Source organism: Nerophis lumbriciformis, linkage group LG05 (assembly GCF_033978685.3).
Source record: "Nerophis lumbriciformis linkage group LG05, RoL_Nlum_v2.1, whole genome shotgun sequence".
Classification (NCBI taxonomy): Eukaryota; Metazoa; Chordata; class Actinopteri; order Syngnathiformes; family Syngnathidae; genus Nerophis; species Nerophis lumbriciformis.
In genome coordinates, this window is record NC_084552.2 from 22156338 (window position 1) to 22179302 (window position 22965).

General features: G+C 43.5%; 3 protein-coding genes across 6 annotated transcripts in view; 1 reads left to right on the top strand and 2 right to left on the bottom strand.

The window, feature by feature from the left end:
• The first annotated feature begins 10966 nt into the window (after positions 1 to 10966).
• Positions 10967 to 14065, top strand: cfap184 (cilia and flagella associated protein 184). The gene is made up of 3 exons (XM_061959078.2): positions 10967 to 11524; positions 11586 to 11936; positions 12815 to 14065. The coding sequence occupies exons 1-3, from the start codon at positions 11039 to 11041 to the stop codon at positions 13121 to 13123; spliced, it is 1146 nt and encodes a 381-aa protein (XP_061815062.1). The 5' UTR covers positions 10967 to 11038; the 3' UTR covers positions 13124 to 14065.
• Positions 14066 to 17064: 2999 nt separating this feature from the next.
• Positions 17065 to 17823, bottom strand: ccl36.1 (chemokine (C-C motif) ligand 36, duplicate 1). Its single transcript, XM_061961103.2, has 3 exons — positions 17593 to 17823; positions 17405 to 17516; positions 17065 to 17325 (listed from the first exon to the last, which is right to left on the bottom strand). The coding sequence occupies exons 1-3, from the start codon at positions 17660 to 17662 to the stop codon at positions 17232 to 17234; spliced, it is 276 nt and encodes a 91-aa protein (XP_061817087.1). The 5' UTR covers positions 17663 to 17823; the 3' UTR covers positions 17065 to 17231.
• A 9-nt stretch (positions 17824 to 17832) lies between these two features.
• The window catches only part of tbc1d14 (TBC1 domain family, member 14), a 52646-nt gene continuing 47513 nt past the window's right edge, over positions 17833 to 22965 (bottom strand). For all 4 annotated transcript variants that reach the window (XM_061961099.1, XM_061961100.1, XM_061961101.1 and 1 more), the window contains 2 exons: positions 18841 to 19099; positions 17833 to 18769 (listed from right to left, as the gene is read on the bottom strand). In XM_061961099.1, the coding sequence (XP_061817083.1) occupies positions 18713 to 18769; positions 18841 to 19099 (316 nt within the window). In that variant the 3' untranslated portion in view covers positions 17833 to 18712. The remainder of the gene's footprint in view (positions 18770 to 18840; positions 19100 to 22965) is intronic.

A 22965-nucleotide genomic window follows, 5' to 3' on the forward strand; every position in this document is an offset into this window, starting at 1 on the left:
AGGCGGGTAGGACCTGATATTCAGCTGGGAATGACTAAAACATTAAATAAACACAAGACATATATACTCTATTAGCCACAACACAACCAGGCTTATATTTAATATGCCACAAACACCTCCCCCCTCCCGTCCATATAACCCGCCAATACAACTCAAACACCTGCACAACACACTCAATCCCACAGCCCAAAGTACCGTTCACCTCCCAAAAGTTCATACAGCACATATATTTCCCCAAAGTCCCCAAAGTTACGTACGTGACATGCACATAGCGGCACGCACGTACGGGCAAGCGATCAAATGTTTGGAAGCCGCAGCTGCATGCATACTCATGGTACCGCGTCTGCATATCCAACTCAAAGTCCTCCTGGTAAGAGTCTCTGTTGTCCCAGTTCTCCACAGGCCAATGGTAAAGCTTGACTGTCATCTTCCGGGAATGTAAACAATGAAACACCGACTGTGTTATCCGGCACAACAGTCAGGGGGTGCATTCTACGGCGGGGGTGCGTTATCCGGCACAACACCTGCCGCAATACACCGCTTCCCACCTACAGATTTCTCCTTTGCTGTCTCCATTGTTCATTGAACAAATTGCAAAAGATTCACCAACACAGATATCCAGAATACTGTGGAATTTTGCGATGAAAACAGACGACTTAAAAGCTGGCCACCATGCTGTCCCAAAATGTCCTCTACAATCCGTGACGTCACGCGCAGACATCATCATACCGAGACGTTTTCAGCAGGATATTTCGCGCAAAATTTAAAATTGCACTTTGGTAAGCTAACCCGGCCGTATTGGCATGTGTTGCAATGTTAAGATTTCATCATTGATGTATAAACTATCAGACTGCGTGGTCGGTAGTAGTGGGTTTCAGGAGGCCTTGAAGTTTCAGTTTTACAGTTTTTTATTTGCATGCAATCCACCATTTTTACACTACATTTCTCGATTGGGAACTGTATGTCCACACGTAAAGCTCACAGTCCAAAGCATTCCAGCAAAAACCTGATGATTATATATTTTTTCCTTTACTGTTTACTACAGGAGGTACATTAGGAACAGAAAAAGTTTTACAGTATAGCTTACAGTGAACAAAATATCCATGAAACACACAACAGCGTTCTGAACAAGACAACAACAAAAGAACCCCGATATGTGTTACTGTATAGACTTATTGACATGTCACGTGAGAATAGAAACAATCCATGTAAAATGCAATACGGAACTTATTTGTTGGTTTGTCGAAAAAGATGCATATAATGGAGGCCACCGTTGACCGCCTTAAATTTGTCTGCACCTGTTCACCAGCCCCTCTTAGTGAAAGACCGTGGTTGATTACAAGGTCAATGATACTGGTGTAACCGGTGGTCTTTTCCTCTCTGCGTTGTGTGGCTTTTGTGAAAAACGACCGACACCATGGATTGCTCAGCTGCACTTTACTGATAAAACAGAACACAATTGTTGTCAATAAGTTTTTGACGTCGTCGAGTCCCTCTCCCGTTATGGTGGACAAAAGGGCGTACAACAGTGAAATAAACATACCTGATAAAACAGAACACAATTGTTGTCAATAAGTTTTTGACGTCGTCGAGTCCCTACACAAAATACAATACAGAACAAGAAAATGAACAAAAGTTCTTAACATGACATTATCTGTCGTCGCATGGACGCCTACCTCTCCCGTTATGGTGGACAAAAGGGAAGTTGGAAGGCGTGTCCAACGCATATATAAAGACAGGTGTCACCGTAATTATTGCAGTAGGAGGGACAACGAGACAATGGTTCCACATTGACAAAACATATTGTCAATCACAGTCACACATGTAATCAACAATATTCAGGTATTTACATGTAACTTACACATTTTGTGTAATTATAACAATAATAAAGCATTATAAAATACATTATTTACAAGACATAATGGACCCTGTTACACTCACCCCCCAAGAATTACACAAAAGTCCGGTTTGCAAGAACAGTACACATGTGTAAACACAATAGCCATGAAAATCACAAATTTGCATTAAACAGCAATATACGCTTCCTATTTAAAGGATAAGAGAACAAGAGACTTGCTTGGCGCCCAGCAAGAACTCATAGTACTCTATAGACAAGGTGAGGTGCCTTATACACCACACATACACAGGCCAAACATTGTGGGTGAGTAGGGAAAAATTAGTTTTTCAGAACATTGAGTCCACACCAAGAGCAGCACAAAACAGCATTCTGGTCATATCTCACACACTAATAACAGTATGGGAGCCTGGCTCGACCCCTAATATGGACTCAAGTTGAACCATGGACTCTATGAAACGGTAAACAGGTTTAATGACTCTGCCAAACCGTGAGGCAAATTGGTTTTCAGCACCAGATGCTTGAGGTGGACTGACTGGGACTAATTGCAGTGAGGGAGCAGAGAGAGCTATCGGGGGATCCAGAGCAGCAATATGGCCACTGTCTGGAGGGGAGACTACTTTAGCGGACTCTGAACACTGAGGCTCATCAAAGGAAGACTGCTCATGAACCCATGAGTCAGTACGGCCATCATCACAAGCATCAGCACTCAAGAGGGAACCAGCATGGGATGTCCCAACAGTTGCAGCTGCCGTATCCGACACCTCTGACTCACACCCATCAAATACTGCTGTGGCAGGCATGACCACTGGTCCAGCATCATCCTCCAAAGCTCCATCTAATGGCAGGAAGATAACCTGGAGCAACAGGTTACGGTGAACAACACGTTCATTCCCCTCTGGATCCTTGATCCGGTAGATGTGCAGGTCGGGTTTTGAGGCCACCACAGTGTGTATAACAGGCAACCACTTGTCAGAAAGTTTACGCTTCCCTTTGACACCTTTGTTTGCCAACAGCACCTGTTCGCCAAGTGAAAGAGGCTGACCTTTGACCTTTCTGTTGTACTGGTCGCTCTGATGCTTCTGCTCAGCAGAGCAGTTCTTCTGGGCAAGCGTCATGGCACAATGCAGGTCCTTAAAAGGGACTTTACATATATGTTATAGTCACACACAGTCTCATCCCGAAACACATTCTTAAAGAGGAGATCTACCGGCAATCTCGGGGTTCTCCCAAACATCAAATAAAAAGGCGCAAACCCAGTCGTCTCATGCACAGTGCAATTATACACAAAAGTCATTGTCTGGATCATTTGGGGCCATTTCTGCTTGGAGCGAGGGGGCAATGATCTCAACATGTTGCCCAAGGTGCGGTTAAACCGCTCCGTCCCACCGTTTCCCATAGGATGGTAGGGGGAAGTGTGAGACTTGTCAACTCCTGACAACACCAAGAGTTCAGCAATCAGTTCACTTTCAAAATTTGCACCCTGGTCTGAATGAAGGCGCTGGGGGAAGCCGTAAATGCAGAAGAAGCTGTCCCATAATTTCCTAGCAACCCTCTTTGCAGTCTGGTCCTGACAAGGAAAAGCATGTGCCAATTTCGTAAAGTGATCAGTGACTACAAGAACATCCACAGATTTGTTGTGGCTGTCTTCAGCTGTCCAAAAGTCAACACACACAAGCTCTAGGGGAGCAGAGGTTTTGATGCTTTGTAGCGAGGCCCTTGCTGAAGGCTCGGGGGTCTTGCTAAGGACACACCTGCGGCACTGTTTCACGTAACTGCGGACATCCTTCTCCATGTCATACCAGAAAAAGCGGTGGCGAGCTAGAGCAAGAGTGCGGGGCTGACCTTGATGACCAGCTTGGTCATGAATGCCAGACAGTGCGTCTGCCTTCAAGGACTCTGGCACAACAAACTGGTACCTCTTCTTCTTGGTCAAAGGGTCCTTTGTGACCCTATAGAGGATACCATCCAGAAGTATCAGCCTATCCCACTGTTTCAAGACTCTCAGAGTTAGCTGATTTTCATTACAACGTTTGCGTCTGGAGGGCCTGCGTTTTCTGTCAACATAATAAGTAGCTCTTAAGATGACTGGGTCTCTTTGTTGGTGAGACTGAAGGTCAGCAAGTGACAGGGAAGGCAAAGTGTCTTGGCCAGGAGGTTCCAATGTTGTGAGGTGGTCAGCTAGTGAGGTAACACGCTGGTGAGGAGCACTGTCCCATTCATCCAAAGAAGAAAGGATTGAAGAGACATCTTCTTCGGACATCGAACTTTCAATGGTGTCAATGTGAGGATGACACCTCAGTGATTGTGGCTGGCAAGTGAAGCGGAACGCATCCTGCACACATCCATCACTGACATCACAGACCCGATTCAGCAGCTTAGCATAGGGCTCACCCAGCAGCCGCTCCCTCAAAGGAGTCACAAATGGGTCTCTACTGAGTGCATCTGCCACCACATTCTGCCTGCCAGGGATGTGCTTAATCTCAAAATTATATGGAGCCAACTTGGAGACCCACTGCTGCTCACAGGCATCTAGTTTTGGCTTAGTCAGGATGTGAGTGAGGGGGTTGTTATCCGACCAGACAGTAAACCTGTGACCCTTGAGCCAGTGGCTGAATTTATCACAAACTGCCCATTTAAGGGCTAAGAACTCCAGTCTGTGAGCAGGGTAGTTGACTTGGCTGCGGCTGAGAGTTTTGCTTGCAAAAGCAATGGGTCTCGCTCGTTCTTCGCCATCAGGGACCTGGGACAGGACTGCACCCAGACCATCAAGTGATGCATCGGTGCAGAGGATGAAGGGCCTTTCAAAGTCTGGGTGTGCTAGCACCACACTATTAAGAAGTGCACTCTTCAGATCCTCAAACGCCTTCTCACAAGCAGAAGTCCAGTCCTGAGGAGTCAGTTTTCTGAAGGTGCCTGTTCTTCTCCGCCCAAAGGAGCCCTTGGCACTCCTCTTCTGTCCTGCAGTCAATGTGTAAAGTGGCTTCGCAAGAGAAGAACAGCCAGGGATGAAATGCTGGTAGTACAGCACCATGCCCAGGAAGGACTTGACTTTCCGCTGTGATGGAGTGCAGCCGTCCTCCTCCATAAGGTCCTTTTTTTCAAAAGCCGAGATGACTTTGACTTTCTCCTGGTCGACTGCGACACCTCCGCTGTTCACTACATGACCGAGAAACTTCACGGTCCTACGCAAGAAGTAGCACTTCCTCTGCGCCAGTTTCAGGTTGTTGGCTCTGAGACGCAGGAAGACACTCTCCAGCCGCTTCAGGGCTTCCTCTTCGGATGGAGCAAACACGAGCAGGTCATCCAAATAGCAGAGGAGGCTGGAGAAGTTCAAGTCCCCAAAGATGCTGATCATCATCCGCATAAAGGATGCAGGGCTGTTGCACAAGCCCTGGGGAAGTCTGTTGTACTTGTATAGGCCTAAGGGTGTTGTGAAGGCCGTATACCGCCTGTCAGACTCATGGAGGGGGACGTTGTAAAACCCCGATGTGAGATCCATGGTACTGAAAAAGGCATTTCCACCAAGGGCGGCAAGACAGTCAGCCTGGTGGGGTAGCGGGTGTGCATCCTTCACGGTCTTGGCATTAAGCCAGCGGAAGTCCGTGCAGATCCTCAACTCCCCTGACTTCTTCCAGACGAGAACAAGGGGCGAGGCATACTCACTGACTGACTTGCTGATGATTCCTTTAAACTCCATCTCAGACAGCACCTCTCTCAGCTTATGATAGAGAGGTGGTACCTGACTTGGAGGCTGGGTTTCTTTCCTCACAGGTCTGCTGCATACACACACTCTGTGACAAAGGAAGGTCTTCCATTGCAATACAAGGGAAAACATCTGCTACCTTAGCTTTACGGCGGAGTGTCACAGGTCTCTTTGTTGGGTTCAGGATCTTCATTGGGACCCAACGATCACCCCACATGGGTGTCACGACCCGCCCAACAATGATGTCTCTAGGGGTTGAACGGGAAGAGGTGGGCTCCACAATGACAGTACTCCCAGGTGACACAGGAGCACTGCTGGGCAGCTTCCCCCATACGAGAGACTCTCCCTGAGGTGCAAGAGTGACAGATTGTCTTAGCTTGACTGTACCAACTTTTTCAGGCATTTCGGGACCAGACCAGCGTGTAATGCAGCTGAGTAGTCCAAGAAACTGTTCACATTTGGGGTCAGAAGTATTGGAGCAGACCAGCTGCCAGTACTTATTATCAGACTTCATTGCCTGTATAATGGGTCTTATGACATTGGTCCCAATGATCATCTCATCTTTCTGCCCTGGAACAAGTAAAGTTGGCACAATGAACTTAGACCCATAAACTTCAATTTCAAGGTCATAAATGCACCTGGGTTGTGTCATAAGGCCACCACAGCCAACAAGGACCACCTTCTCCGGCACAGGCCGAGGACTAGGGAGTAGCCCAACAGCTCTAAGCTTTGACTCCGCCTCCACACTTAGCGTGCATGACATGCTACCTGAATCAAGCATCCCTCTTAAAACAGACTGGCCCCCCACAGACACTGGAGCATAAAACAACTCACTAGCTCCTTCCACTCTATGGGAACCCACAACAATCACTGTTTTGTCATCAGAAAGGCTACTACAACAGTTCACATAGGTCAATTGCACATCTTCATTTTCACTGAGGGTGCTACCAGCATCTAAATCAGCATTGGGTGGAAAAGATGGCGGTATAGCCGGGGAATGTGAGGCCTGTGGGCACTCACGCTTCATGTGACCAGGTCTCAAACAGTTGAGGCGCAATCTGTAGAGCTTACAGTGTGCATGAGTTGAATGTTCACTGGAAGTACATACTCGACACGTGCCTGCCACAGAACTTTGATGGTTTCTGGGTTGACCAGTCTGACGGGTGTCTGACCTTTGGCCTCCTGGTCTTTGATTGTTAGCCAAAGATGCATTGCACAAGGACAGAACCTTATCAAACATGGCCACAACTTGAGCACCAGGGTCGTTAGCTGGTGGGTCAAAAGCAGCCGGCGCCACATTGACAGCAGAAGATGGGTGGAATGGGGAGGTGGACTGATGTGCGACCGCCACAAGTGCATCAGAAGGAGGCTGACTACAGGAAAAAACAGGGGAAGGTTGAGGAACAGAAAGCAAAGACTGCTGGCGTGCTACCGAGACAGCCTGCGGCGAAGAATAATCAGTCACTGGGCTTTGACTGTAAGCTGACAAGCCCATCATACATTGAGACTGGGCTGCTGTCTTTCTAACCTTTCTTATGTGAGCATCTAGACGCTCCTGAACCTCAGCTGCAGTCCACTGCTCAGGTGTCTTTAGTTGAAACAACAAGGCAAGATGAGGGTCAGGACAGTGGTTAATAAACATCATGACGACTTCAGCACTGGGGTCCTCAACAGATTTGCCCTGCCTATGGAGACACTCATCAGCAGCATCAATGGACTTGTTAAGACGGATCCAGTAGTCCATAGCACTCTCACCAGAATGGGGAATAGTGCAGTAAAAGTCTTTCATAGGCAAGTTAGAATATGATAGCTCACTGAAGTTGCCTTTCAAAATGTCAAACACTGCAATGGGCAGGTCAGCTGTATTTAGTTCAGGGCGGCTGCGCAGCGACACCTTTACAACATCCCTCGCTTTGCCTGTTAGTCTGGACATAATTAGCTCAAACATTTCAGGAGGACTGTCACATTTTACTCTATTTAGGTAACATTTCATCATGTCTACCCATTCATGAATTGAGAACACATCAGCATTATCGCCCCTAAAGTAAGGTGGTGCTTTGACGTCAGGCTGCACAACAACTTTCACTTGTGGCGAACCATCATGCCCGGAGGAAGGGCTCACAGCAGTGGACTGAGGCTGAAAGGCACTTGGCTGGTGCATCATGCTGATGTTGGCAGAGATATTGTCTCCTATCTGTTTAGCTAAAGTTGTGATCATATCTCCAAAAGCATAAACAGATATGACTTGCGTGGGTTCACGCACTGCTTGAGTAACTGGTGTGGAGCTAGAGATGGGGGTCAGTAGCGGGTTAAAAACTGGTTGGTCTATCATGAAGCTAGGACTGCTTGACACCAACCTACCCCTCCCCATTCCAAATGTGACACTATGCCCACGACCAGCCATTGTAGGAATCTCGAATACTATGCAAATATTTCACTATAACAACAAAGAGAAATCCCCACGAAGGCAGTATAGCAAAACAAGGGCAATAGTGACACAAGTTGACACATAAAAAAAACTTCACTGTAAAGCCCACCGTTAATAGCCCCTGACAAATCAATACATGGCACAGCACTGTTGCATGAAAAAAAAAATTCCCCCCTGTGCTATTAGGGCGTATCAAGCCTCTCATTAGCCCACACCCATTAATAGATGAACAGAAAATAAAACACCATCAAAAGGCTTCAATAACCACTCATACAAACAGGCTTGCCCATTCACCACTTTTCTTTCTGCTATGACAGGACTATCTGTCACAAAAATGTTCATAAAATGTACCAGCTGGATATAATGTCACCAGCAAAAACCTAAAAGAGCTTAAATCACACGCACACACTTTAAAACAGCGTGATTTGTCAGCACACCTCGCGCGCACGCGGGAGCGCGCGCCGTTGTCCTCGGCGACAGGAAGGAAGGAGGAGGGAGGAGCAGCCGAGTGCAGCGGGCGGGAACTCCAGCAGCTTTCCCGGGCACCAGACAAGCGCTGGTCGGCGATGCAACGGGTCGCACGGCACCAAGTGTAACCGGTGGTCTTTTCCTCTCTGCGTTGTGTGGCTTTTGTGAAAAACGACCGACACCATGGATTGCTCAGCTGCACTTTACTGATAAAACAGAACACAATTGTTGTCAATAAGTTTTTGACGTCGTCGAGTCCCTCTCCCGTTATGGTGGACAAAAGGGCGTACAACAGTGAAATAAACATACCTGATAAAACAGAACACAATTGTTGTCAATAAGTTTTTGACGTCGTCGAGTCCCTACACAAAATGCAATACAGAACAAGAAAATGAACAGAAGTTCTTAACATGACATTATCTGTCGTCGCATGGACGCCTACCTCTCCCGTTATGGTGGACAAAAGGGAAGTTGGAAGGCGTGTCCAACGCATATATAAAGACAGGTGTCACCGTAATTATTGCAGTAGGAGGGACAACGAGACAATGGTTCCACATTGACAAAACAACAAACAATATTCAGGTATTTACATGTAACTTACACATTTTGTGTAATTATAACAATAATAAAGCATTATAAAATACATTATTTACAAGACATAATGGACCCTGTTACACTGGTACAAATGTCATTGCTGAATACTGTTCTTGCAGCCCTTGCAATGCCACCACCACACATTCTTACACCTCTACCTTGCCCTCTCCTTGGGCCTGCTTTTCCCCCTAGCAAGAGGCCGTTCCTTTTGGTCCATTTCAGCGGCAAATAACAATATATAAACAATAAATGTCAGTGTTTTCCTCAGGCCGACAACATAAACACATCAGCTTTAGCGTTAGCTTGTTAGCATTAGCATTCTGTAAACTCAGGTTGAGGCTAATAACTACACAAATATAGTGTCACTGACTAATTTTACAACATGTATTCAAGTAAATAATTCATATTTTATGTTATTTACCTTTGGTCCACTTGTGTGCTGCATCCTGTATTTCACATTTATCCAACAAAGTCAGAGTAGTAAGCAGCTGAGGTCATTGCTTCGAGTAAATGATTATACTTGTATAGTGCTTTTCTACCTTCAAGGTACAACCCCGGTTTTCATATGAGTTGGGAAATTGTGTTAGATGTAAATATAAAGGGAATACAATGATTTGCAAATCCTTTTCAACCCATATTCAATTGAATGCACTACAAAGACAAGATATTTGATGTTCAAACTCACAAACTTTTTTTTTTTTTTGCAAATGAGTGATACATACCGTGATCACAAATACATTGCAGGCAGACATCACAGGTGAAATACTTCACAAGTCACCATTTCTCTGTGATTGTTGGTCCAAAGCTAATGAAAATGTTGGCAAAATGAAGGTGATAAGCTATTTTATGGTCGTGCTGTGTACTTTTTGACGTTTATTGCATCAAATACGACCGCAAAATTATACTTTCACAGACTAAAATCATGTTTTATTGTAAATTTATGCGCTGGAGTATGTTTAGAACGATATATAGACGTATTTTTTTAGGGATGTCCGATAATGGCTTTTTGCCGATATCCGATATTCCGCTATTGTCCAACTCTTTGATTACCGACACCGATATCAACCGATACCGATATCAACCAATATATACAGTCGTGGAATTAACACATTATTATGCCTAATTTGGACAACCAGGTATGGTGAAGATAAGATACTTTAAAAAATGTTTTATAAAATAATATAAATAGATTTAAAAAATGTTCTTGAATAAAAAATAAAGTAAAACAATATAAAAACAGTTACATTGAAACTAGTAATTAATGAAAATGAGTAAAATTAACTGTTAAAGGTTAGTACTATTAGTGGACCAGCAGCACGCACAATCATGTGTGCTTACGGACTGTATCCCTTGCAGACTGTATTGATATATATTGATATATAATGTAGGAACCAGAATATTAATAGCAGAAAGAAACAACCCTTTTGTGTGAATGAGTGTAAATGGGGGAGGAAGGTTGTTTGGGTTGGTGCACTAATTGTAAGTGTATCTTGTGTTTTTTATGTTGATTTAATAAAAAATAAAAATAAAACCGATACCGATAATTTCCGATACTACATTTTAACGCATTTATCGGCCGATATAATCGGCCGGCCTATAGTCTGAGGTTCTGACCAAACTAACCAAAATAATTTATTTTGGTTAGTTTGGTCAGAAATACTAACGTCAAAAGGACAGCACGGCCTTGGTAGAAATCCATACACTACTAAGAATTATATGTAATTACAGTGACCTCCTGTGGAGGTTTCTTGTCATTACAGCTTCAAATGACACATGCTGGAGGCGCAGGTTGTTCAAACAGCGCTCTCTGATGGTGAATATGTGCTATTACAGCCACAAAGGCCCGGCCTGCTTGTTAATATTCATGAGAGCAGTTTCTATGACAACATGACAAAACACAACTTGGCCACCTGGGAGCCTATACTGGCTTAATATATACTTAATATAGTTTGATAAAAATTTGAAAAAAATCATCAGTAAAACTAAAATGGATGAAGGGTTAGCAGATAAGCATGAAGACCAAAATGGAGAAAGTCAAGACAAGTGGACTGAGGTTGTGGACCCTGATGGAGAAGATCCAGGCCAGCAGGATACAAGAGAACCGTCTGATATTGTTGTTGTTGGGACACACGACAAGAACAATGAAGAACCTCCAAGTCCTAATGAAGAGAGCAGAGAGACCTTTAGCACGTCCATGATGGAGGACACCAGCAAACACAACATGGACCTTGTCCAAGAGCTCCTGGAAGAGGAGGACAAGGTGAGCCAGCACAACATGCTGCTGCAGGCCAAGCTGGCCTTTTACTTCAGCAAGAAGACCCCCGAGCAAGAAGACCCCCAGGTGTGCACGCAGGACTACGACAGATGCGTTAACCTCCTGGAGGACTGGAGGAGACAGCACGCCGCCCAGCTGGTTAGCGCACAGCAACAGGAGGTTGAGCTGAGGCTGCACTGCCAAAGGGAGCAGGACAAGGTGAAGACCGTGGGTCATGTCTGCGGATCATGGACAACCTCGATTGACCGTTTGTTCCCAGGTGGAGGACGAGTGGCGAGCGTTGTTGGCGCTTAAGAAGAAGCTGGCGGTGCCGTTGGTGAGTCGACGTTTGGGCCAAGAGGCGGCGCAGGCCAGAGTGGAAGCCACCCTGGAGTCTGAGCGTCTCGTTCGTGAGGAACTGAGGAGCCTCCGTGTGAAGCACGGCAGCCTGAAGAGCGCCGTGCGGCGTCTGGAGGCGGAGCTCCGTGACGAAGAGGAGGAGCAGGCCGGGGATCATCTCCAGCTCCGGTTTGAGCAGCTGCTGGCCGACAAGATGCAACAGAGAAAAGTCTTTGAGCAGAGGAGCCAAGAAGCCTTCAAGCTCCACAAGAAGATGAAGCGGACCCTGGAGGTAGGAACCCACACTGTAAACATCTTCATTGTAAATTCACAGCAAACGTAGGCGGACAATGACATTATATTTCATCACGGTACCATTTACAGTAGTTTACTACCACTAGGCCACCTACTCAGTGGCCTAGTGGGTAGAGTGTCCGCCCTGAGATCGGTAGGTCGTGAGTTCAAACCAAAGATTATAAAAATGGGACCCAATACCTCCCTGCTTGGCACTCAGTATCAAGGGTTGGAATTGGGGGTTAAATCACCAAAATTGATTCCCAGGCGCGGCACCGCAACTGCCCACTGCTCCCCTCACCTCCCAGGGGGTGATCAAGGGGATGGGTCAAATGCAGAGAACAAATTTCACCACACCTAGTGTGTGTGTGACAATCATTGGTACTTTAACTACTGTGAAACATCTTTACAGCAATTTGCTACAACTGCAGAGCTGTCACTTTACAGTTCATTGCAATAAATGTACAACTGAATGCCACCACTGGAATTTGAGTTGATTACTTAAAAATAACAACTATATGCTGTAAATTTAGTGTTAATTACATTACTGTACAAGAGTGCGCAATGTAGTCTTTTTAATTTAGAGTCATTTGTTGTAATAATACAGAGACTATATGGATATCCATCCATCTGTTTTCTACCGCTTGTTCCTTTCGTGGTTGCGGAGGGGTAGGTAGGTAGGTAGGTCTTTATTGTCATTGCACAAGTACAACAAAACTTAGTTTTCAGCACAAACCCGTTCAAGATTAGACAAAAACAGTGTACAGGGATACAGAACAGGAACGCTGATGGGCTGGAGCCTATCCCGGCTGGACAAGTCACCACCTCATGCTACAAAGGTTTTACCTGGTGTGCATTGACTTTGGCTTCTCTCAGCTGCTGTCCAGCGCCAAGGAGAAGCTGCACCGGAGTCGCACGGAGGTCCTGAGCAAGCGCGAGCAGCTGGCCCAGCTGGACGCCACCATGGCCGCCAAGAGGGACCTGCTGGCCAGGACCAAACGGGCCTGCAGCCGCCTGCAGAGGCACAACATGGACCTGGAGCACGATGCTGGACTGCTGGGACACAGGATGCTGCTGCGGGACTTTGGGATCACTGCATGCGCCTCAAAGCTGCTGCAAGACAAAGTGGACAGACTCAAAAGTCGCTTGGAAGAAATGCTTTCAACGAAAACATCAATAGCATGACGTGGTTTCAGTTGTTGGAGCCATCATTCACGTGATTATTGTAACATTTCATTGATATAATTTCCCGGGCGTGGCCACCGCTGCTGCCCACTGCTCCCCTCACCTCCCAGGGGGTGGAACAAGGGGATGGGTCAAATGCAGAGGACAAATTTCACCACACCTAGTGTGTGTGACAATCATTGGTACTTTATATAATTGTGTGTAAGAATTCATAATGATGTATATCACCAGTCATATTTTTCTTTATAACAATTTATACATATTAACTAGATGCATGGACAGATAATTGTACTTGATTAGACATCCTAAATTAAAATTTGTCCATCTAGAAATTAGCAGGACTTTTAAGACAGAAAAAAGTATTCAATTCTGAGAACAAACATTATTCAACTAGCAAGTCTTAAATTAAGCATAATTGAGATGTTGCAGAATCTTTAAACATTTTCCATGTGGGGAAAACTATTATTGGAAGAGTTATTTTCTCAATTTTAACATTTGTAAACTAGAACACAAAAAATATTTGTGCTAAAATTAAGATTAGTCAATGACTAAAAATAAGCAAATAGCTCTTAAAACTGGGGAAATTTCTGGATATAAAATGTAAAATCTTTGAAAAAAGAAAAAAGGATTTGCAGTGCTCAACTGTAGGCTACAAAGTGGAAGGTGAGCAACCTGTCATGTTGCTTGTTAGCCAGCAGGTGGCAGCATTGTCAATTGAAGCAAATGTTAGGTAAGTTCAGCACCAGCCCAGTAATACAATGATGTAAGTCCGTGTTGCTTTTTGACATTTGGTTTTTGGGATGAAACGAAAGCCTTTTGTCAAGTATGTTGGTCACATGACCAACAAACAAAATAAAATACCCAAATTTAAAAAAATCCTAATTTCAGGGGATATTTTATTCACAACTCTTTTTAAAATGTCATGTTCCAAATTATAAAGTCCAATGCCTTTTTTTTTTTTTTTTTTTTTTTTTTTTAATAGTCATTAGCATATAGCCTGTTATGGTTAGAGTGTCTGCCCTGATCGGTAGGTTGTGAGTTCAAACCCCGGGCCGAGTCATACCAAAGACTATAAAAATGGGACCCATTACCTCCCTGCTTGGCACTCAGAATCAAGGGTTGGAACTGGGGGTTAAATCACCAAAATGATTCCTGAGCGCGGCCACCGCTGCTGCTCACTGCTCCCCTCACCTCCCAGGGGGTGGAACAAGGGGATGGGTCTAATGCAGAGGGTAATTTCACCACACCTAGTGTGTGTGTGTGACTATCAGTGGTACTTTAACTTTAACTTAACTTTTCCATGACTGCTAGTGATTCTCAAACGGTGGTACGGTACAAGGGCTCCATCTAGTGGTACGGCAAAGAAGTCTAAACATGTACTGTATATTGAGTATTATTGTCGAGGATGTTTGTACATTGATGCCTCTGCCTTGTTTTTAATGAAGGTCATTATGATGGTACTTGGAGGGCCAATAAAGTGTTTTCAGGGGTGGTACTTGGTGAAAAAAGTTTGAGAACTAGTGTTGTAGATGGTTGTTGTCCTTTTAAAAAATATATATTATTATGGATGGATTATCATTAAATCAACATAAAAAAACACAAGATACGCTTACAATTAGTGCACCAACCCAAAAACACTCCCACCCCCATTTCCCACTCATTCACACAAGTGTTGTTTCCTTTTGTTATTAATATTCTGGTTCCATCCATCCATTTTCTACCGCTTGTCCCTACAATATATATCAATACAGTCTGCAAGGGATACAGTCCGTAAGCACACATGATTGTGTGTGCTGCTGGTCCACTAATAGTACGAACCTTTAACAGTTAATTTTACTCATTTTCATTAATTACTAGTTTCTAGTTTTTATATTGTTTTACTTTCTTTTTATTCAAGAAAATGTTTTTAATTTATCTTATTTTATTTTATTAATTAAAAAAAAAAAAGAACCTTATCTTCACCATACCTGGTTGTCCAAATTAGGCATAATAATGTGTTAATGCCACGACTGTATATATTGGTTGATATCGGTATCGGTTGATATTAGGGATGTCCGTGTCGGCCGATAAATGCATTAAAATGTAATATTGGAAATGATCGGTATCGGTTTTTTATCATCTGTATCGGGGTTTTTTTTTGGCTTTTTTGTTTTTTTTTATTAAATCAACATAAAAAACACAAGATACACTTACAATTAGTGCACCAACCCAAAAAACCTTCCTCCCCTCATTCACACAAAAGGGTTGTTTCTTTCTGTTATTAATATTCTGGTTCCTACATTATATATCAATATATATCAATACAGTCTGCAAGGGATACAGTCTGTAAGCACACATGATTGTGCGTGCTGCTGGTCCACTAATAGTACTAACCTTTAACAGTTAATTTTACTCATTTCCATTAATTACTGGTTTCCATGTAACTGTTTTTATTCTATTTTAGTTTATTTTTTGTTCAATCGTTTTATTTAAATGTATTTAATTATTTATTTTTTAAACTAAAGGACATTATCTTCACCAGACCAGGTTGTCAATGAAATGAGATTGTTTAAATGGTTCTTAAAGCCAGGTCCAGTCCAGATCATTTATGTACACGCACATTAGGGAACACAACAGACAGCATATAATATGTAAACAAAATTACATTTTCAAAACATTTGAGAACTTCCCCATCTATTTTTATGTTTTTTGGCATCATTATCGGTTTCAACCATATAACTTTCTAAAGTTAAAAAATACTGAATAAATGTTTCAAAGAAAGTAATACTAAGTGAATATCTATTTTTGGCCTTAAAAATAAACCTTTTACCGAGTACTATAATTTAATTGAGTAAATCATGACTGTCTGTGAACTCTCCTAAAGTAACAGAAAACACATCAAGCTTCATAAACAAACCGATCCTTAAACACAGTTTTTCCAAATTCCACCAAAAACAAGACACAATATGACAATACCAAAACAAATGCAGGGTGGATTCAGACTCCTGACAACAAAAACGGCAATCATCTGACTCTGTCACATTACATAGTTTTACATTTTTTCCTGTGGGTAGGAAGTTATAAATGATTTTAATTTGAAAATAATGATTTTGCACATCGATAGTAGTTTTGTAGATTAATTTGAATATTGTATCCCACGGCAACGGGCAGTCAAAAAAGTCCTCCCATTTTCCAAATGTGTTATATGGGGCAGCCTTGAACAAGTAGATTAATAATCAATTTTTACAGCTTGTCCTTTATAATTTTGACAAAATAATAGAATGATAAATGACACAATATGTTACTGCATATGTCATCAGCTAAATTAGGAGCCTTTGTTTGTTTACTTAGTACTTAAGTACAATTTGTATGTTCACTATTTTATTTAAGGACAAACTTGCAATAAGAAACATGTTTAATGTACCCTAAGATTTTTTGTTAAAATAAAGACAATACTGACATTGTTTGTGGTCCCCTTTATTTAGAAAAGTATCGAAATACATTTTGGTACCGGCACCAAAATATTGGTATCGGGACAACCCCTTGGTAGAAGTTAATTCTGGATTATAAATCATGCATTTCACTTGTGTTGTAGAAGGTTTTGGCCATAAACCAAGAAATTGGTCAAATTTGACGTTCAACTTAGACCCGAGGATGATGATAAAGACAGCAAAACCATTTTTCACCTGCATGAGGATTGATTAGTTCTTCATTGAAACAAGAAGATATGAACATTCTATCAGTCTTCATCCTGGTGAGAGCAGTAATTGTTTTATGTTAGTATTTTGTATTTCTTGTTTAGCACTTATTTGTTGCTCATCCTCTGTATATTCAGGCTCAAAAATGTAATGTTCTGGATTATTTTCCCTCAAATGTTTTTAGTTCATCAATTAAACGCCGAGCAGTTAATGTAACCTCACTTAAATTCTCTTTGCAGCTGAATTGAAGAAACGAATACACACTTTTTGTAAATGACTGTTTATTCAGAGTAATAAATGCATTTCTAGGCAAAAGCCCACAAAACCAAACAAAAGCAGAAGTTCAAACTACATGACCTTATTCCAAAGTAACATGGATAGACTGGACTATAAGTGCGTAATAATAATGAAAGCGAAAGAAAGTCGACACATCACATGGTGGATTCATCCAAATGTTTCATGATTCTCTCCACCCAGGTGGTTTTGGGGTTGGCACAGAGGTGAACATTTTTTCTAGTCACCAGACTGAAGAGAAACGCAAAATGATACAAAGTCTCCTAACAAAACATGATAAATAATCAATGACGATAAATAACCAACTCACATGACTCCCATGATCGGGCATCTGCTGTCAGTCATGGAGTACGTCTTTATGAATCTTTGGCTGATTTTGATGGGGTAATGTTTGAAGCAGCAGTGGTCAGGACCGCTGGAATCTGATCGACAGAGAGAGACAATATTAATATTCCAAACATCACCGTGGGCGACGTGTCCGGACGACGGAAGTCTCACTGTTGCAGTGGGCGGACAAAATGATGGCGGAGGCCAGCACGCACAGCGCAAAGACGGTCATGCCCCTCATGGTGAGATGGTCGCAGGCGCATGACAGCCACACTTATATAGCGTGTGCACGCAGGGGCGCGAAGGATGCTGCGGTTTGAACAACAAACTTTCCACTCTGCTTTAAAAAAGCTGCAGAGGAAATGAAGTGTGGTTACGCCACCTTCACATGCGTGCACGTAAACATGCGTACAATGTTCATCTTTTTATTTCGTCACATGAACATTTTCATTAGGAATGAGACAAGGTGGCATGGTGAGAAGCCCCGCCCCCACTAGCAGCAAGTCCAAAGCAATCCAAACACCCTAAAAAGGAGAATTAATGTATACACTATGTAACGACAGCGCAATCAGACTTTACATGATTAATATTTAGGATCCAGTGTGAAAGTAACAAAAGTGGAAACGCCACCGGACAGCACACTTCATTTTAAAAACAAACAGGAGAGGACAAGTGTGTGCTAAATGGGTCGTTGCAGTCCTGTGGTGTGTTACTGCGCTTAGGTCGCGGTGAAGGCGCATTGCATTGCTTTGCAAAAACTCGGGACGTTAAAAAAAAAAAGTTTCCTGTTTGCAACCTACGAAACATCAAGTAAGTGACAACAAGGACGCCTGATCGGGGCTTCCTGTGTGCAAAATGGACTGCAAAAAGAGCAAAGTGGTCTGCCAGGAATAGTGCAACATGACACAAAAGCCCCAGCTCTACTTGTAAAAGAACACAGCGAAATAAAAGCCTCTGCAGCAACACGATTTGCTTCCCCTTTGAATAAATACACAAATAAAAGACGTTTGAAATGTAGCTTGAAGGCAGCCGATGACCTTTTCTTTCTGGAAACGTGTAACATCAACAAGGCCTTCACTCGCTCAAAGTGCATTCAGGGAGTCCGCGGTAAAAACAAAGAAAGAAGAAAGTCAGGAAGTACAATTAAAAGAGAGAACGTGAGGTCTGGTCTCTCTGATTCCCCTCCTGGGTGGGAGTGTGTTCAATAAGGCACCAGGTCCTCCTTCTAGGTCCTGATCCCATTCAGAGAGGTCCCACATAGCAGCACTCAGTTCCCAAAGTCTTCTCAATGTCAGCGCTTCAACACCGGACTGCCCCGCTCCACATCCTTCTGCAACGTCTGTAGAACCTGCGGCAAACGGAACCGAGTTGAGCTGGAACCGTCACGCGGCGTAAAGAAAGCTCGGGCCGTGCACCTACCAGCGCCCACTTCCGGTTGTGGCCGCTCATGTGGACGGCGGCGATGTGCTGGAAGAGCTGCTCGGCGGGGATGAGGTCGGGCAGGCGGGTGAGGAACTGGGCCATGTGGATGAAGTCCATACCCGTCAGCACGTCGTGGAAGAGGCGCAGGAGGCCCAGCGCCGTGCGGAACAGGAACTCCTCGCCGTCTCTGCAGAAGACGTCCCACACGCGGCACGCCAGGTCCAGCGGAAGAGACTTGCTATACAGGGTGAAGATCCTGGGACGCAGAGCAGGTAGGACATGTCACACCACATCAAATAGAGGGAATTAGATGCATGTTGTTGACTAAACCAGTTACACTATATTGCCAAAAGTATTTGGCCACCTGCCTTGACTCACATGTGAACTTGAAGTGCCATCCCATTCCTAACCCATAGGGTTCAATATAGAGATGTCCGATAATGGCTTTTTTGCCGATATCCGATATTCCGATATTGTCCAACTCTTAATTACTGATTCCGATATCAACCGATACCTCCCAGGGGGTGATCAAGGGTGATGGGTCAAATGCAGAGAATAATTTCGCCACACCTACTGTGTGTGTGACAATCATTGGTACTTTAACTTTAACTTTGTACAAACCCCGTTTCCATATGAGTTGGGAAATTGTGCTAGATGTAAATATAAACGGAATACAATGATTTGCAAATCCTTTTCAATCCATATTCAGTTGAACGCACTACACAGACAAGATATTTGATGTTCAAACTCATGAATTTTATTTTTTTTTTGCAAATAATAATTAACTTAGAATTTCATGGCTGCAACACGTGCCAAAGTAGTTGGGAAAGGGCATGTTCACCACTGTGTTACATCAACTTTTCTTTTAACAACACTCAATAAACAATTGGGAACTGAGGAAACTAATTATTGAAGCTTTGAAAGTGGAATTTTTTCCCATTCTTGTTTTATGTAGAGTTTCAGTCGTTCAACAGTCCGGGGTCTCCGCTGTCGTATTTTACGCTTCATAATGCGCCACACATTTTCGATGGGAGACAGGTCTGGACTGCAGGCAGGACAGGAAAGTACCCGCACTCTTTTTTTATGAATGTGGCTTGGCATTGTCTTGCTGAAATAAGCAGGGGCGTCCATGAAAAAGACGGCGCTTAGATGGCAGCATATATTGTTCCAAAACTTGTGTGTACCTTTCAGCATTAATGGTGCCTTCACAGATGTGTAAGTTACCCATGTCTTGGGCACTAATGCACCCCCATACCATCACTGATGCTGGCTTTTGAACTTTGCGTCAATAACAGTCTGGATGGTTCGCTCCCCCTTTGGTCCAGATGACACGATGTCGAATATTTCCAAAAACAATTTGAAATGTGGACTCGTCAGACCACAGAACACTTTTCCACTTTGCATGAGTCCATCTTAGATGATCTCGGGCCCAGAGAAGCCAGCGGCGTTTCTGGATGTTGTTGATAAATGGCTTTCGCTTTGCATAGTAGAGCTTTAACTTGCACTTACAGATGTAGCGACAAACTGTATTTAGTGACAGCGGTTTTCTGAAGAGTTCCTGAGCCCATGTGGTGATATCCTTTAGAGATTGATGTTGGTTTTTGATACAGTGCCGTCTGAGGGATCGAAGGTCGCGGTCATTCAATGTTGGTTTCCGGCCATGCCGCTTACGTGGAGTGATTTCTCCAGATTCTCTGAACCTTCTGATGATATTATGGACCGTAGATGTTGAAATCCCTAAATTTCTTGCAATTGCACTTTGAGAAACGTTGTTCTTAAACTGTTTGACTATTTGCTCACGCAGTTGTGGACAAAGAGGTGTACCTCGCCCCATCCTTTCTTGTGAAAGACTGAGCATTTTTTTGGAAGCTGTTTTTATACCCAATCATGGCACCCACCTGTTCCCAATTAGCCTGCACACATGTGGGATGTTCCAAATAAGTGTTTGATGAGCATTCCTCAACTTTATCAGTATTTATTGCCACCTTTCCCAACTTCTTTGTCACGTGTTGCTGGCATCAAATTCTAAAGTTAATGATTATTTGGAAAAAAAAAATGTTTATCAGTTTGAACATCAAATATGTTGTCTTTGTAGCATATTCAACTGAATATGGGTTGAAAATGATTTGCAAATCACTGTATTCCGTTTATATTTACATCTAACACAATTTCCCAACTCATATGGAAACAGGGTTTGTACTTTAACTTTATATACAGTCGTGGAATTAACACATTATTATGCCTAATTTTGTTGTGATGCCCCGCTGGATGCATTAAACAGTGTAACAAGGTTTTCCAAAAATAAATCAACTCAAGTTATGGAAAAAAAAATGCCAACATGGCACTGCCATATTTATTATTGAAGTCACAAAGTGCATTATTTTTTTTTAACATGCCTCAAAACAGCAACTTGGAATTGGGACATGCTCTCCCTGAGAGAGCATGAGGAGGTTGAGGTGGAGGGGTAGAGGGTAGCGGGGGTGTATATTGTAGTGTCCCGAAAGAGTTAGTGCTGCAAGGGATTCTGGGTATTTGTTCTGTTGTGTTTATGTTGTGTTACGGTGCGGATGTTCTCCCGAAATGTGTTTGTCATTCTTGTTTGGTGTGGGTTCACAGTGTGGCGCATATTTGTAACAGTGTTAAAGTTGTTTATACGGCCACCCTCAGTGTGACTTGTATGGCTATTGACCAAGTATGAATTGCATTCACTTGTGTGTGTGAAAAGCTGTAGATATTATGTGATTGGGCCGGCAAGCAAAGGTTTATTGGCGCTCTGTACTTTTCCCTACGTCCATGTACACAGCGGTGTTTTAAAAAGTCATACATTTTACTTTTTGAAACAGATACCGATACCGATAATTTCTGATATTACATTTTAAAGCATTTATCAGACGATAATATTGGCAGTCCGATATTATCGGACATCCCTAGTTCAATATGATGTGGGTCCACCTTTTGCAGCTATTACAGCTTCAACTCTTCTGGGAAGGCTGTCCACAAGGCTGCGGAGTGTGTTTATAAGAATTTTCCACCATTCTTCCAAAAGCGCATTGGTGAGGTCACACACTGATGTTGGTCGAAAAGGCCTGGCTCTCAGTCTCCGTTCTAAATCATCCCAAAGGTGTTCTATCGGGTCCAGGTCAGGACTCTGTGCAGGCCAGTCAAGTTTATCCACACCAGACTCATCCATGTCTTTATGGACCTTGCTTTGTGCACTGGTGCACAGTCATGTTGGAAGGGGAAGGGGCCCGCTACAAACTGTTCCCACAAGGTTGGGAGCATGGAATTGTCCAAAATGTTTTGGTATCCTGGATCATTTAAAGTTCCTTTCACTGGAACTAAGGAGCCAAGCCCAACTCCTGAAAAACAACCCCACTCCATAATTCCTCCTCCACCAAATTTCACACTCAGCACAATGCAGTCCGAAATGTACCGTTCTCCTGGCAACCTCCAAACCCTGACTGGTCCATCAGATTGCCAGATGGAAAAGTGCGATTCATCACTCCAGAGACGACTCTCCATTGCTCTAGAGTCCAGTGGCGACGTGCTTTACACCTCTGCATCCCACGCTTTGCATTGGACTCAGTGATGTATGGCTTAGATACAGCTGCTTAGCCATGGAAACCCATTCCATGAAGCTCTCTGCGTACTGCACGTGGGCTAATTAGAAGGTCACATGAAGTTTGGAACTTTGTAGCAACTGACTGTGCAGAAAGTCTTTGCACTATGCACTTCAGCATCCGCTGACCCTTTTCGGTCAGTTTACGTGGCCTACCACTTTGTGGCTGAGTTGCTGTTGTTCCCAAACTCTTCCATTTGCTTATAGTAAAGCCGACAATTGACTTTGGAATATTTAGGAGCGAGGAAATTTCACGACTGGATTTGTTGCAAAGGTGGCATCCTATGACAGTTCCACGCTGGAAATCACTGAGAGCGGCCCATTCTTTCACAAATGTTTGTAGAAACAGTCTCCATGCCTAAGTGCTTGATTTTATACACCTGTGGCCGGGCCAAGTGATTAGGACACCTGAGTCTGATCATTTGGATGGGTGGCCAAATACTTTTGGCAATATAGTGTATCACTTTCCCAGCTTTAATTTTGAAAAGACAGACCGAAGAAAC

Excerpts from the sequence above, each read along its gene's own strand:
- ccl36.1 (XM_061961103.2), bottom strand. The coding sequence starts at position 17,662 with ATGAGGGGCATGACCGTCTTTGCGCTGTGCGTGCTGGCCTCCGCCATC. Across the intron at positions 17,517-17,592 it reads TTTGTCCGCCCACTGCAACA|ATTCCAGCGGTCCTGACCAC; the intron begins GTGAGACTTCCG and ends TCTGTCGATCAG. Across the intron at positions 17,326-17,404 it reads TGCCCGATCATGGGAGTCAT|TCTGGTGACTAGAAAAAATG; the intron begins GTGAGTTGGTTA and ends GTTTCTCTTCAG.
- cfap184 (XM_061959078.2), top strand. The coding sequence starts at position 11,039 with ATGGATGAAGGGTTAGCAGATAAGCATGAAGACCAAAATGGAGAAAGT. Across the intron at positions 11,525-11,585 it reads GCCAAAGGGAGCAGGACAAG|GTGGAGGACGAGTGGCGAGC; the intron begins GTGAAGACCGTG and ends GTTTGTTCCCAG. Across the intron at positions 11,937-12,814 it reads AGATGAAGCGGACCCTGGAG|CTGCTGTCCAGCGCCAAGGA; the intron begins GTAGGAACCCAC and ends GGCTTCTCTCAG.